The sequence below is a fragment of the Gymnogyps californianus genome, unplaced genomic scaffold (genome assembly GCF_018139145.2).
Source record: "Gymnogyps californianus isolate 813 unplaced genomic scaffold, ASM1813914v2 HiC_scaffold_117, whole genome shotgun sequence".
NCBI lineage: Eukaryota > Metazoa > Chordata > Aves > Accipitriformes > Cathartidae > Gymnogyps > Gymnogyps californianus.
In genome coordinates this window covers 3328-20162 of record NW_026113998.1, presented here as the reverse complement: position 1 = coordinate 20162, position 16835 = coordinate 3328, and the positions used below count along the sequence as shown (strand labels likewise).

Below are 16835 nucleotides of genomic sequence, written 5' to 3'. Positions count from 1 at the left end.
GAGGTGCTCCAGGTGCCTGAGCAGATATTTCCCTGCAGCCCACGGAGGGGACCAAGCCAGAACAGGTGGATGGAACAGTTCCTGAAGGAACTGTGGCCTGTGGAGAGCCCACACAGGACCAGGTTCTCCTGACAGGAACTGTAGCCTGTGGAGGACCCATGCTGGAGCAGGGGAAAAGTATGAGGGGGAAGGAGTGGCAGAGATGAACTGTTACACACTGATTGTGATCTCCCATTCCCCATCCCACCTGTGCTGCTTGGGGGAGAGAGGAGGTAGGAGAGTTAGGAATGGAGTGAAGCTGAGCCTGGGAAGAAGGGGGGTGGGGTGGGGGTAAGGTGTTTTTAGTTTTGTCTTTGTTTCTCAGCATTCTACTCTATTTTAATTGGCAATTAAATTAATCTTCCCCAAGCTGAGCCTGTTTTGCCTGTGATAGTAATTGGTAAGTGATCTCCCTGTCTTTATCTCAACCCATGAGCTTTTCCATCTTATTTTCTCCCTCTGTCCTGTTGAGGAGGGGGAATGAGTGAGCAGCAGCTGGGTGGGTGTCTGGCAGCTTGCCAAGGTCAACCCAAAACAAGGTTTGATACCATACTCTAGGTAATACTGAAAACAGCTGCTAATCTTTTGTCTAAATTTTGTACAATGCAAACTCTTATCTTGTTGAAGATTAAGAACTTAAATTACAAGGATAAAAACCATAAATAACATTCTCCCCCCCCCCCCCGGTGTGCAGCTGTATTATAAGATACACAAGTTTCAGGAACAGGAAACTGAGGATTGTTTGTTGTTTTTGTGGGGTTTTTTTTGGGGGGGTGTCCTGGTTTTGGCTGGGACAGAGTTAACTTTCTTTTTAGTAGCTGGTACAGTGCTGGGTTTTGGATTTAGTGTGAGAATGATGTTGATAACACTCTGATGTTTTAGTTGTTGCTAAGTAGTGCTTATCTTAAGCCAAGGACTTTTCAGTTTCCCATGCTCTGCCAGCAAGCAGGTGTGCAAGAAGCTGGGAGGGAGCATAGCCAGGGCAGCTGACCTGAACTAGCCAAAGGGGTATTCCATACCATGGAACATCATGCCCAGTATATAAACAGGGGGGAGCTGGCCGGGCGGCGTGGATCGCGGTTCGGGAACTAACTGGGCATTGGTCAGTGGGTGGTGAGCAATTGCATTGTGCATCACTAGTTTTTTTTTCTCCCCCCCCCCCCCCCTTCTTTTTGTTGCATTCCTTTTCATTACTATTATTATTATATTTCATTATTACTATTGTTAGTACTATATTTTAGTTTAGTTATTAAACTGTTCTTATCTCAACCCACAAGTTTTACTTTTTTTTCCTTTGCTTTCCTCCTCCTCACCCCACTGGGAGGGGAGGGGGAAACAGCTGCGTGGTGCTGAGTTGCTGACTGGGGTTAAACCACGACAGGGGGGGGAGTTGGTGGGGTTTTGTTTTTTGTTTGGGGTTTTTGGGGTGGTGAGTTGTGTGTGTGGGTATTATTTGTGGGGGTTTTTTGTTTGTTTGTGGTTTTTTAATAAATATATTTAGGAGGGTATCGCTTTAGTGCTTGGAAGAGAAGTAGCGGAAGATCTGAACTGGGGTTCTAAGACTGTTGGAGATATCACAATCTTATTTTTAGTGATGTATTCTTGTGGTGGGTTGACCTTGGCTGGACACCAGGTGCCCACCAAGCCACTCTATGACTCCCCCTCCTCAACTGGACAGGAGGAGAAAAAATATGACGAAAGGCTCGTAGGTCGAGATAAGGACAGGGAGATCACTCGGCAGTTACCATCATGGGCAAAAAACCAGACTCAAACTGGGGAAATTAATTTAATTTATTGCCAATCAAAAGTCAGAGTAGGGTAATGAGAAATAAAACCAAATCTTAAAGCACCTTTCCCCCACCCCTCCCTTCTTCCTGGGCTCAACTTCACTCCCAACTTCTCTACCTCCTCCCCATGAGTGGCACAAGGGGACAGGGAATGGGGGTTGCGGTCAGTTCATCACACGTTGTCTCTGCCGCTCCTTCCTCCTCAGGGGGAGGACTCCTCACGCTCTTCCCCTGCTCCAGCATGGGGTCCCTCCCACAGGAGACAGTCCTCCATGAACTTCTCCAATGTGAGTCCTTCCCACGGGCTGCAGTTCTTGACCAACTGCTCCAGACTGGGTCATTTCCATGTGTCCTTTCCATGGGGTGCAGTCCTTCAGGAACAGACTGCTCCAATGTGGGTCCCCCGCGGGGTCACAAGTCCTGCCAGCACACCTGCTCCAGCGTGGGCTCTTCTCTCCATGGGGTCACAAGTCCTGCCAGGAGCCTACTCCAGCACGGGCTCTCCAAGGGCTGCAGGTGGATATCTGCTCCACTGCTAACCTCCATGGGCTGCAGGGGGACAGCCTGCCTCACCATGGTCTTCACCACGGGCTGCAGGGGAATCTCTGCTCCGGCGCCTGGAGCACCTCCTCCCCCTCCTTCTTCCCTGACCTTGGTGTCTGCAGAGTTGTTTCTCTCACATATTCTCACTCCTCTCTCCTGGCTGCTGTTGTGCAGCAGTTTTTTTCCCCCTTCTTAAATATGTTATCACAGAGGCACTAACACTGTCGCTGATTGGCTCAGCTCTGGCTAGCGGCAGGTCCGTCTTAGAGCCAGCTGGCATTGGCTCTATCGGACATGGGGGAAGCTTCTAGCAGCTTCTCCCAGAAGCCACCCCTGTAGCCCCCCTGCTTCCAAAACCTTGCCATGCAAACCCAATACAATTCTGTAGTATAAATTTTGGATCCTAAAGGTGGGAGCCTAAATAACTTATTTTTGTTATTTTGTCAAGAAATGCTACAAGTATCAGGTGTTGAAGTACTGTAACTTCATCTTGTTCAAGGTAGTAACATTTTAATCATTCTTAGGTTCACTTTTATTTTTTCTTTTTAATCAAACTTAAACTTATCTAAACTAAAGAATCTATTCTTGAGGAAACAATTTGAGAAGCAGTGAGGAAAGACTGAATTATCAGACAATAATAAAAACTGAAATGAAGAATTAGTGGAAATGACTGCAGATATGTAAAATGTCTGTTTTATTGTCTTAGGTACGATGCATGTTAAATATTTGGGGTGTGATGCTCTTCATCAGACTATCGTGGATTGTAGGACAAGCTGGGATAGGTATGTGTACTAATACTATAATTTTATTTCAGTGACACTTAAATATGTGATCCAAAAGAGGTGTTGATCCTGAGCTTGTTGTTAGACAGGGGCAGAAAATGACCTTAATATTTCTGATATTTCACCCTTAAAAACTTTAAGCAGTATGAATTTACTTAGACTTTTTCATTTAGCTACAAGATATATAATTTAAAATTGACATATGTAGGTCTTCAATAAACTGTACAGATAAACTTTCTGATCTCCAATTATTAAAATCTGCATATAGACTGTGTAGTATATAAATAATTTTCTTCAAATGCTTAACTTAGCACTGGACTGCAAAAAATCTCTCATCTGCAAAGGGCATATGTACCCTTGAAAGTGCTAGGATGCAGATTTTACCTTACTGATTAAAGATTATGCTTATCTAGTCTGATAAGTCTTGTTTATATCTAGGAGACTTTACTGTACTAAAGAGGAGCAAAGAAGCCTTTTGCTTGAATGTGCAGGGCCGCATACAGTAAAACTGTGTCAAATTTGCAAGACTTTAATGAAAATTAAGTTGAATGTTTGTACATCTTAATACTGCTGGACTTACACTTTTTTTCCTCTCTTTCAAAAGGTCTGTCTGTTGTAGTTATTGCAATGGCCACTGTTGTGACAACTATTACAGGACTGTCTACTTCAGCAATAGCTACAAATGGGTTTGTAAGAGGAGGTAAAGCTGCTTTCATAAAGCTTTTAAAGTATTTTAGCATTGCTCTGAAGTGTACACTTCAGATGGAGCCTCTAATTTCTTTTCTGTTTTCTTTTAGCATGGGGGGAAGAAAAATCAATGGCAATATGGGTAAAGAGTAGGGAAGAGTTAGTTTTCTGAGGAGCAGAGTCTTCCTAATTTTCTGTATTTGACTAAACAGTAATGTAACTAATGAAAAACCAATTGTTTCTCTAGTTATTTGATTTGGCTAGTGGCTTGCTTCTCCATTGTGGGAGAAGCATTATCTATTTTTAATTTTTGGAATATAAACTCTTTCAGAGTGACCTGTCCAGGAATGAATAGGGTCTTGATATTCTCCTGCATCTGCATTGGTTGGGTAAGAGCATGTGTGTGTGCTCTTATGTGTTTGTGTCCTGTGAAATAAAACTTACTAATTAAATACATCCTGTAATAAGACAAGCTGTATCTATATGAGAACATACAAAAAGACACATTCTAGTTCTATTGTGAAGATTTTGTAAAAATCTGCTTTGAAAAGAGATTCTCCAAACTCTTGATTATCTCCAAGTTTTCTGAGGATGATGGTTTTTACTCGCTTTCGTGGTTTATGTGCTGTTGTCAGCAATTTTGTACCTACAAAATAGTTCTGTAAATGGCCAGTGCCTGTAACATGCTCAAACTGCTTCATGACATTATAAGACAGCTATGAGTAGAAATTGTGGGAGGGTTAAAATAGAAGCCGTTAATTTTTTTGTGCTTATCCAATTCTCTTGATGAAGAATAAAGACTAAGAGACGCGACAGGAAGGATCAGTTATGAATCTTAGTACTATGTCAAGTAGATCTCAAGTGATAGTTCTATGTTTGTGATTGCATTGTGATTACACTTCTGATCTTCCTGTTCTTATGGGATAAAGGATTTTTTATTATGTTGGTTTTTTTTAAAATCAGTTTTTCAAAGTAGTGCCTTATTCAAAACTTTTAAGTGCTTAATGGGAAGAACTGGGGAATAAATTCCCAATTCTTTCTATGAATTTTTTTTTTTTTTAAAGTACGTAACAGAAAAGTTGATATTCTTGTGTGCAATGTATGTCAGTCGGGTATCTACAAACATTACACAATAACTGTAATGTAGTGGAATTAAGGATTTCCTGCTTCTTTTTAACATGTCACTCAATTATCTGTCTGGAACTGAAGGATTTCCTTGTTTCTAGAAATCTTAGCCTTAAACGGAAATGTGCCTTTGCTAAATTTTTTTTTTTTCATTTAAGCTTCTCTAAAGCTGTAGATACTCAGTTTTCAGTTTATTATATGTTGGGTTTGAGATGGTGTGTTTTTCAAGTCTAAATATGAAGAATAGGTTCTGAAAAACAGAGCTATCATGATCATTATGACAGCCTCATTGCAAAGTAGAAAGTTCCTTTGGCAACAGAACTTTAAGAAACAAGTCATGTAGATTTGGAACTTGAGGGGATTTATTACAGTTTCTTTTGCCAGTTTCTTGAACTATAGCTAATTAAAATGTGTAATAGCAAAATTATGTACAATTGCTTTGAATAGTTTGAAATAAAAAAAGCCAATAGTACTGCTCTCTGCATTTTACAACTTGTTTTTTAACTTTGAAACTGGTTGGCTAGCTGAATAATATGATGTGGTGCAGGAGTCAGGTGATTGCTTCCAACTGGTGTCTTTTCTAAGAAACTTGAAATAGATTCCTGAAACTTCAGCATGCCTATAACATACTGAATTTTGGAGTTTTGGGTTCTCTTTTTTTATTAAATATGAGGAAAGATGCAAGAATAAACACTATCATGTTCATGTAAGTTTTAAGCTGATGATGCCTATCCAGTCTTCATAAGATTTTCATATAGTCTTAAACTCCCTCCCCCCCCCTTTTTTTTTTTTATTAGGAGGAGCATATTACTTAATTTCCAGAAGTTTGGGACCAGAATTTGGTGGTGCCATAGGTCTAATTTTTGCATTTGCCAATGCTGTTGCAGTAGCAATGTATGTTGTTGGTTTTGCAGAGACAGTTGTGGAGCTGCTCAAGGTAAATGAACCATATTGATTGTATGGAGTACCCTGTCCTTTATGCCAATTTGAGCTATCGTTTAATGGCACTGTGCATTATAGTTTAAAGGCATGGAATGAGGTACAAAGTTACTACTGTTATATTGGTGAACTACTGCTGTAATTCAGTAGATTTTTGTTATAAAACAGACTATCATTGATGTCGAGCTGAAGCTTCTTACACTGTTCACCTCCCTGAAAAGATAAAATGCAAAATCTATGGTAAAGTCCAAGCTAGAGATGGAGAGCTGAAGGATAGATATACAATGTAGAATCATGAGTTCTTAATGCTAAGATTCTTATTAGTGAGCTATTTTTTTGTAAGTAATAGTAATTTATATTAAGCCCCTTTTCAAAGGGGTTCTGCTTATTAAAAATAATTCCTTAAAATAAACACAACCAAATGTTGTTTGTCTGCTAGAATTTTTTTAAATTAAATGTAACACTGAGAACTTGATCATTCTCCTCTTAGATTGGGAAGAAGCCTAGAATGCATTAAAATAATTGAGAGTAATGGTGAACAACAAGGAAAACTATATGTATAGATATAACATGGTAGCTGTTTCCTTGCCAATTAATTTAATTATCTGACAGTTGAAGAAAAGTCATCCTCTTTGAGGATGGGTTATGAAGAAAAATGATCATTTCTATTGAGAATGATTCAGTGACTTAAAACAAGGCAAAACCCAAAGTATTTGTTTGTGCCCCGTACAGGGAATTTAACCTCTATACCACAAACTTATTTTAACTTTGTTAACAAATTTTAGACAATAAAATTCTATTCTGCAGCAGGGGAAATAAATACTTGACAAAGTATATGACTCTGTACTCATTTGTTAGGAAAATGGAACAATGATGGTCGATGAAATGAATAACATCAGAATCATAGGAGCTATCACAGTAGTTCTATTGCTGGGTATTTCCATTGCAGGAATGGAATGGGAAGCCAAAGTAAGCAACTATCATTTCTCTTTTATTCTCTGGTTCATATTTTTTGTCTATATTCTCTACCTCAGCTGGTTGATTTATGATTTATGATCAATTTAAAAAGGATGTTAAGGTACTTGAATGCATCCAGAGGAGGGCAACAAAGCTGGTGAAAGGGCTGGAAGGCATGTCCTATGAGGAGCAGCTGAGGACTCTGGGTTTGTCTAGTTTGGAGAAAAGGAGACCTGAAGGATGACCTCATTGCTCTCTACAGCTTCCTGAGGGGAGGGGAAGTGGAGAGGGAGGTGCTGATCTCTTCTCCCTGGGATCCAGTGACAGGATGCGTGGGAATGGTTCAAAGCTGTGCCAGGGGAGGTTCAGCCTTGACATTAGGAAGCATTTCTTTACCGAGAGGGTGTTCAAACACTGGAACAGGCTTCCTAGAGAGGTGGTCAATGCCCCATGCCTGTCAGTGTTTAAGAGGCCTTTGGGCAATGCCCTTAATAACATGCTTTAACTTTTGGTCAGCCCTGAAGCAGTCAGGCAGTTGGACTAGATGATCGTTGTAGGTCCCTTCCAACTGAAATAGTCTATTTTTAATATAGTTATGTTTAGTGCACTCAGTGTTGCATACGTGGTATGTTAGCAGTCAAGTAGTGGACAATTTTTATATAATAGCTACTTGTCTAGCCACTAGCATGTGTAGATCCGGACAGGTCTTAGATAGCTTTGTTGCACTGGAAGTTTAAGGGTCTCTAATACCCTTAGAAAACAGCATAATCCACTGTTGATGGTAGTGTGTCAAGAAGGTTAACAGTATTATGTTCTTTGAGAAAATTAGAGAAGAACAAGATAAAGGTAAGAGTTTTAACATGGGAATTTTCTGACTGGGAGCTTCAAATGAGCTCTGTGGTTGGAAAATACATGGCTGCTGCTGAAGCCAATCTGAAGTTATGTAGCTACTGCTAACTGAAAACCAGTGATCTTACCTTTCTTTGCACTCTTGTGTTTTTACTTTCATTTGGAACAGCCAGTGCTATACCCAGCATTGAAGAGGGTTATGAACGTATGGTGGTGGTGAAAGCAGTGATGTGTAGGAAGGAGAACCTACTTTCCCCATCTTGTTGTGGCTACGTGGTCTTAGATCAACTCTGTGGAAACAAACACATACAAATCGTAGGATACATCAATATAGAAGATGTGTTAGTCTTCTGCTCTTTATTATTGGGCAGTCTAGCTTGCTCACTGTTTTCTGCACCTGGTAGACTTTTTCTGTATACCCTTCCATAGTGTGTTCACTTGCTGCTTTTATTTTCAAATAATTAAGAGCCTCACTTGATCTTCCTTCCCATTTGATATTTGGGTCACAACTGCTGCTGTTTTCTGCAGTGAGAGGTAACTGAAGGGAGCTTCTTAATGTACATGTTATAACTTTTTCTTATGCTCCTGCCTCAAGATGATGATCTTCATAATTTAGACTAAAGGGGTTTTGTAATGGGGGGAGGTGGTGTTGCTTACAGCCCTAGAATAGGGATTGTAGAAACAGGAAGTGAAGATAAATGTATTACTTGAATCTATGACCAAGGAGGAAAGAATCTACAGAAATTAACTTTGGCATATACTTTTAAATTGAACAGCATGCTTCTGTAGAAATTATTTACCTTTCTCAGGTAGTCCTTTGCTGTCTTTAACTTCATTTTGTAATGGTATCTGTATGCACCCAACTCTGGACAGTGTTGTGCTCGTTAATTTTAACCACTTAATTTTTGCTTTGAAGGAATTAGTTGTTAGTGACCCTCTGGCCACTGTAATTTAAAATCTCTAGAAATATCTTGCTTTTGCAAGAACAGTTCCATAACAATAGTTTACATAGAAATATCCTCATTGTTTAATGTCTCTGTATCAAACCTGAACTTTGGTATCACTGCAGCCTCTTCCTTATAAGGAAATTTGTAACTTTTTTTTGGCTCAATGTAAACATCAAGTCACAGAAACCAAGCCAACAAGCCATGGAAGAAGGCAGGTAGGAGCTACAGTAAACAACTGAACCTGTCAAACAAGCACTTTGTGTGGGTTAACATGCAGCTTAGCATACCAAAACTATTATCAAGAGGAAAGTATTTATTTTATCTATAATGTTCTTCTAAGCCTTCCCCAAGACCTGGAGAATGCCTTGGAAAACTGGACAAGGGGAATCTATAATAATGCCTCTTAAGTAGACCTAAAAGCTTATAAGTAAATATTGGTTTTCCAGGCAAGTGTGCAAGCATTCCAAAATTACTTTTCAGAGTTTCTGTTCTCTTATCACTCAACTCTGTGTTGAAGTCTTAGGAGCCTGTTCTTTCTAATGTCTGAGACGTTCCAGTGTAAGGAAGAGATTTAGAAAACACTTGCCTCATGGAGAAGCCTAGGTCTGTTACTGAATAAATCCATCTGGGACAATTGCTCTGTGGTAACTTCATGTTGAACTCTATCTTTTTGGACTTACTGAAGACTTCTGTCAGAACCTAGCTGCATCCTTGTACCTCTTGCCTCGTCTTCTGTAGGTTTGGCAAAGGAGAGATCTCAACACGATGCACGAACTGGTTTCTTCAGGTGGTCTTCTAACTCTACTATTGGCTGTCATGCTCTGTTTATCTCTATACTACCCCATTTTACATGTGAGGCTGTGTAAACTGAAAACTTTCAGTTCATTTTGTAATAATCAGCAATGCTACAGTGCTATTGTATATTAAGTTCTGATCCTAGGCCTGAAAAAGTCAGGTTACAAATAGTTTTCCCTGAGACTTTGGCATATGGGAAATAAAATAACTCAGAATAGGGCAGTGTGGTTGCTCATTTAAATATAAAATCTAAACAATCTTGATCATAGAATCATAAAATGGTTTGGGTTGGAAGGGACCTTCAAAGATTGTCTAGTCCACCCCCCCTGCAATGGGCAGAGACATCTTTCACTAGACCAGGTTGCTCAAGGCCCCGTCCAACCTGACCTTGAACACTTCCAGGGATGGAGCATCCACAACTTCTCTGGGCAACCTGTTCCAGTGTCTCACCACTGTTGTAAAGAATTTCTTCCTTATTTCCAATCTAAATCTACCCTCTCTCAGTTTGAAACTGTTGCCTCTTGTTCTGTCGCTACAGACCCTGGTAAAAAGTCTCCATCTTTCCTATAAGCCCCCTTTAAGTATTTAAAGGCCGCAATAACGTCTCCCTGGAGCTTTCCCTACTACAGGCTGAATAACCCCAGCTCTCTCAGCCTTTCCTCATAGGAGAGGTGTTCCAGCCCTCAGATTATTTTCACGGCCCTCCTCTGGACCCGCTCCAACAGGTCCATGTCTTTCTTGCACTGAGGATTCCAGAGCTGGATGCAGTACTCCAGGTGGGGTCTCATGAGAGTGAAGTAGAGAGGGAGAATCACCTCCCTTGACCTGCTGGCCACGCTTCTTTTTATGCAGCCCAGAATACGATTGGCTTTCTGGGCTGCAAGCGCACACTGCCGGCTCATGTCCCATTTTTCATCCACCAGTACCCCCAAGTCCTTCTCTTCAGGGCTGCTCTCAATCCATTCATCCCCCATTCTGTACTGATATTGGGGACTGCCCCAACCCAGGTGCAGGACCTTGCACTTGGCCTTGTGGAACTTCATGAGGATCGCATGGGCCCACTTCTCAAGCTTGTCCAGGTCCCCTCTGGATGGCATCCCTTCCCTCTAGAGTATCAGCTGCACCACCCAGCTTGGTGTCATCCGCAAACTTGCTGAGGGTGTGCTCAATCCCACTAGCTATGTCATTAATGAAGATATTAAAGAGTATCAGTCCCAGTACGGACCCTTGAGGGATACCACTCGTTACTGGTTTCCACTTGGACATTGAGCCATTGACTGTAACTCTTTGGATGTGGCCATCCGGCCAATTCCTTATCCATCTAATAGTCCATCCATCAAACCCATATCTCTCTAATTCAGCAGTAAGAATGTGGGGAACCGTGTCAAAGGCCTTACAGAAGTCCAGTTAGAGGGCATCAGTTGTGCTTCCCTTGTCCACTGATGCAGTCACTCCATTGTAGAAAGCCACCAGATTAGTCAGGCACGATTTGCCCTTGGTGAAGCCATGTTGGCTGTCTCCAATCATCTCTGTCTTCCATATGCTTTGAAATGCCTTCCAGGAGGATCTGCTCCATGATCTTACCGGACACGGAGGTGAGGCTGACTGGTCGGTAGTTCCCAGGGTCCTCCTTATTACTCTTTTTAAAAACGAGTGTGATATTCCCTTTTCTCCAGTCACTGGGGATTTCACCTGACTGCCACGACTACTTCTCAATGCCTAGATTTATCATTATTCATACTTTTGAGGTCTTGGATAGTTTAAAATACTTCATTTTGTTGGTACTGTAGTATTTGTGATGGTTTTGTCCAACTTCAGCTAAAAACCTAGATTGCAATGAAAAAAGTTTGAAAGCTAGAAATAAAAAGAAATTTGTGGTGGTCTTTGCAATTTAATTTTGTAAACAATGGTTGAGAGCATGACAGTTGAACAGAATAAACTAGTCCATTGTATAAAATAGCAAACAAATGCTATTTGATTCCCAACGTAGAATTTTTAGTCAATACATACTTAAGCATAAGGCAAAGTATTATAATCACAGTTAATAAGGCTATACTCCTAGCTTTTGTGTGCATTCAGCCCCCCCCCCCCCCCGTAAGTTTCTTTAATCTACTCAAATCCTTTCCTTCTGGAAGGCCTAGGGACAAAATAATTTGATGTACTTTGTCTTTAGAGGAATCAGTTTTTGGGGGGTATAGTAATAACAAATTCCTTTTTGAATAAATGTTCAACTTTCAAATTATTCATATTTTTCTCTTAAATTCTGGTATGTGTTCTATCCAGCATGCCTTATTTGTGGAAAACAAATATTATAAGACTTAGCTGAATTTGGAATGAAGTAATTTTAGAATACATTTACATTTTAGAAAACATTCTTAGCTTTGAGACTTAGAGCTGTGCAAAATGGCAAATTCTTCTGTCTGACTGTAATCATTATATTTCAGGCACAGATAGTTTTATTGGTGATCCTCATACTTGCTATTGGAGACTTTGTCATCGGGACATTTATTCCTTTGGACAATAAGAAGCATAAAGGTTTCTTTGGTTATAAAGGTATGTTGGAACAGTTAGTATCTTAAATAACATCTTTGCAGAGAAGAGACATGCTGTCATAATTGATTAAAACATCTAAAATAGCTTATAGTCACTTCCTATTTAACTACAGAGATTGAAAGAACTGGGAAGAACAAGCTTCTGTTGTTTTATTCCTTAATCTTAAAATTTTTGAGGCCGAAAACTGGTCCTGCTTGCTTAATATCAATTATACTAACTTTAAAAAGGCTGGTTCATATTGTACATACTTGTTCTGTTTTTAAAGACTGTTTAAGTTTACTGTGTTGACTTTTTATTTTGAGCTGAAGTGATGAATTAGGACTTACCTATGTTAAAATGTTCTACACTTGAGTAGGGCATGCTGCTGTGTGTGGGCGTGGGATTTTTTCTTTTCTTTAGCTTTTTCATGGGGCTAATATTGGCTGGAATTGGCTAATACTGTAGGTTATATATGAATAATGGCAGACTTAAATGAACAAATCTTTCTCTACAGCTGAAATATTTACAGAGAACTTTGGACCAGATTTCCGAAATGAGGACACTTTCTTTTCTGTATTTGCTATTTTCTTCCCTGCTGCAACCGGCATACTTGCTGGCGCAAATATCTCAGGTGATCTTGCGGTGAGTAGTGAATTAGCAAATTCTGACCACAAACACTGAGTGTATGTTTATCTGTATCATGACTGCCCACTGAAATTTTTCTTTCAGGATCCTCAGTCAGCTATACCTAAAGGAACGCCGTTGGCCATCTTAATTACTACTTTGGTTTACATAGGAATTGCAGTATCTGTAGGTAAAAAGTGGATGTTTTTTACTTTATCATTTCACATTCATTGTGAGGGTATGTTTTAATATATCTTATGTAATTCAGTTTGACTCTCATGCATAGGAAAGTAATAGCCAGAGCTTTCTAATTTTTATTGTTGGAGATCCAAGTTTTCAGTTGTGTTTTATCATTTTTTAAAATGAGTGATATTTTTCTAAGATTAGTGGTGCCTGCTTCAGACTAAAGATGACAATTAAATGACACAAGATTTCATATTGGTATCTCGTAATCTGTGGTAGCATTTCCGTTAAGATGTTTAGAATTTAGCAGTAAGATTCTGTATTAGAAAAGTGCATTTTCAGGAAATATTCACTTAACACCTATGCTGATTGAAAATAGTGCAAGTCAGCTATTCTACCTGAAGCAAATTTTGGGATGGTCACACAACTCTTTGGCAAGGTGGCATGAACAGTAATTCCCAGTAGAGGGAGGAGAGTGAGTGATATCTTTTATCTGTCTAACCCCACTTTCAGAAGTGTTGTCATGTTCAGAAATGTCTATAGCTTTTATTTTTGGGGGGGAGGAGGAGATGATCTGAAATGTTTTTGTGTGTCACATAAATTAGTTTCTGGCAGTAGTCAGTTTTCTTATATGAAAGACCTTGCTTTATCTTAGTTGTGCTGCCTTTTGAATGAAATTCACATTTATAAGAGTACCATTGATCTTACCACTAATGATACTTCCTTTCTAAAGATACCAATCTTGCTAGTCTGCCGCTGTTGGCTAACACTATATTGTAGCTCTGCCAAATAATTGCTCTCTAGTGATTGTGCTCTATGCAGGATAATGACTGATAGTAAACTTGTCTTCTAATTAGATTGACCACATAGATCTCTGCTACCAAATATGAATATTTTTAGAACTTGAACCCCCGTGCTCATTAATATTAATCTATATTCATCTGTTAATAGAATATTTTAGTCATCTTTTAAACATTTTTATAACTTACAGTTGGAAATCTGTTAATTAAAAATTCCTATTATCAGAAGTTATAGGTTATGAAATGAAAGACAAAGTGAAATTTAGCTTTTTTTTTTTTTTTTTTGGCATTGGATCAAGAATTGGACAGATGCAAATACTCTTTCCCTTCCCCCACCAACTATTCCCCACTGTGTACTTCTAATGAAGTGATGAGCAAGTCATTAAAACTTTGAAGGGGCTAGCAAATGTCACTGAGTAGTGATGTCTGAGGGGGATGAGAACAAACTCTAGATGCTCACCAATTTGAGTGTTCATGTAAATCTCAGTTCATTATCTATACAACTATGACTGTTCTTTTCCTGATGTACCTGAATATTGTCAAAATATCTTAATATTTAAGGTATTTGGGTACTGTGGTGATAAAGTTGTTTAAAAAAAAATTAAAAATTCTCAGCTTAGTTCAATATTTGCATGCTATGTAGTAAATAAGAGGTTTAAGAGACTGAATAAAGAGGGCTTAGAAAGGGAAAATTGCTAGCCATACAGCCAGAGCTAGGCAGCCTATTTCAAAGTTAGCAGTTGTGGAGGGAAAGTGTGCAGTTCATATTTTAGCAAGGGACTAATGCAGATGTGCAGGGTGGCAGGATTAAGGTTGTATAAGCAACTTTTGTATCAAAATTCTTGAAAGACTTATTTAAAAGAATAACATTTAGACTGCAATGTAGTTGCTTTAAAAACGAGAAAAGCCCCAATAAAAATAAACTTCTGAACAGGGTTAAGACATGCTTTCTCCACACAAAGAAGTAAGACTAATGAGAGGCTAACTGTAGCCATTTGTAGCACCAAAGAAGTTACTAAGCCCTCTCAATTACAGTCTGGAGCACTCGAGGTACGATCTCTGGAAATTTTGCTGCTTGCATGTACTTAGTAAAGCACTTGATATAGATGGTCTGTTAACCTTATCAGAGGCTTATAGTGTAGGAAAAACTTCATTTGACTTTGGCAGGAATATGCTTTTGAATGCCTATAAAAAGGTGAAACCATATTTTTACAGAAAAGAGGACCTAGAGATTATTAAGGAAAATGTTGCCAGAATCTGTTATAAATAAAACCTTTCTGAATTAAGGTTAAATAAAATGACTGAACTGTTACTTAGATATAAGTATCTTCTATTGAGAACGCAGCTTGACCAACTGGCTTCTGTTTTGTATTCTCTCGTAGTAAGGCTCAGTAGATTTGTTCATAGTGCCATTGTCCCTTTCTGTTGTACTTTGACTCCAAATTCAGCTGACTGGCAGCTCTTACACACACGGAGGGGAACAAGGAATGAGAGGATTGTGATACCACACTGTAGCTATTTAATGGGATTCTCAGCTTACATGAGTCTGCCACTGCAACATATTACCAACAAAATGTTATCTAGAAATAGTTTAATTAGTAAATATATTGTGACATTCATTATATACTACTTCAATGGCCGAGGCAAATACTTGCACGGTGGAAGAGAAGAAACTTTTTTTTTTCTCATATAGAATTTTTAATCCCAATTAAAATGAAACAAACAAAAAAAACCACACCCCCCACCCAGAAGAAAACCTTAAGAGAGATGATCAGTATAGGAAACTTACTGAAATATAACCAATTGGGCCTAGTAAGCAACTGAAAATTGGAAGTATTAAGTAATGTCCACCTATCAGGGCCAGGTGTTGCTTAAGTTCTAAAGGCTAGGAAGCAAACTAAATATGGTATATGTATTTAGGGATTCTCTTTATCAATAGAAAAAATAACAAATTATTTTACATAGATAGCAGGCATTGTCATTTGAGAAAATTAAACCTAGTCTTGTATGCTTGTAGTATATCTGTGCCTTTTATCTTATTTTGCAAGCAAGTCATTTAAGTCATCAGTAGTTGCATGCTTCCATTCCCAGGACCTCCTCATCATTTCAGTTCCTAAAAGACCAGAGTAAGGGAATCCTCTTGGCCTTTACTGGTCTGTAGACTTTGCTCTTCTCTTCCCCACTCATTTAATTGCCTTTCCTTGATACATTGTCTGGTGTCCAAACACAATTTAACTACCTCAATTGTTAAACCTAGAATGTTAAATAATACTCAGACTCCTCTAGTTTGTCTAAAAAAAAAAAAAACAAACCAACAAAAAACCCCAAAAACCCGAAACAACCCACACAAACCTTTTGCAGTCTTTTTAATCAGATGACACTATTCTTAGTACTTAGAGGCTGAAATGTTGTCTTCACAGTTTTCCTGAACAGTGGAATTTTAATCATGAATTAGTTGAAGACAGCAGTTTTCAAGTGATAGAACTTAACACCCTGCCCCCCCCCCTCAAAAAAAAGGAGAAAAGTAACAGTAGGGATGAGTTTGTGGGATTTTGTTTTTCACCAAGAAACCAACTTTTACAATACAACAAAGAATCACATGGGAGGTGGGTTGTCAGAAACTGGCTTGCAACAGGGCTTTCATGACAAACTGCTTGTGATTGTTTGTCTTTTTTTTTTTTTTTTTTGACTGAGCCATATTGACTGAGATGTACAAGCTGTTTATATAGAGTTTCAGATTAGAAGTTGTGAAAGTGTTCTCTGTGAACATAGAAAATACGTAATAGTAGACTCTAAACTGAAGTATGTGTATAAAACTTTATAACATAAGTCATCTTATGTTATGGCATGTTATGGTCATTGGTGATTCCCTCCTGTGCAGAACGGAAGCACCCATTTGCAGACCAGACCCTCTTTTCAGGGAAGTTTGCTGCCTCCCTGGGGCCCGAATTAGGGACGTCACCACAAGACTGAAGAGCTTAGTTCAACCTTCACACTACTATCCATTCCTGCTCTTTCACGTGGGTACAAATGATGTCGCAACAAAAAGTCTGAGGTCAATCAAAAGAGATTTCAGAGCCCTGGGAAGAAAGCTAAAAATTTCAGGAGCACAGGTAATGTCTTCCTCAATCCTCCCAGTAATGGGGGAGGCTTCAGAAGAAACAGGCGAGCCTGGGATATCAATACCTGGCTCCAGGACTGGTGCCTCCGCCAAAACTTTGGGTTTTTAAACCATGGAAGAGCCTT

General features: G+C 39.2%; 1 protein-coding gene across 1 annotated transcript in view; it reads left to right on the top strand.

The window, feature by feature from the left end:
* LOC127027987 (solute carrier family 12 member 2-like) overlaps window positions 1-12792 on the top strand; it is a gene marked incomplete at its 3' end in the record, with an annotated part of 45642 nt that extends 32850 nt beyond the window's left edge. The window contains 7 exon segments of the mRNA XM_050913822.1: window positions 3076-3151; window positions 3756-3851; window positions 5761-5900; window positions 6761-6871; window positions 11895-12003; window positions 12497-12624; window positions 12712-12792. Of these exon segments, the coding sequence (XP_050769779.1) occupies window positions 3076-3151; window positions 3756-3851; window positions 5761-5900; window positions 6761-6871; window positions 11895-12003; window positions 12497-12624; window positions 12712-12792 (741 nt within the window).
* Between the last annotated feature and the right edge of the window lie 4043 nt (window positions 12793-16835).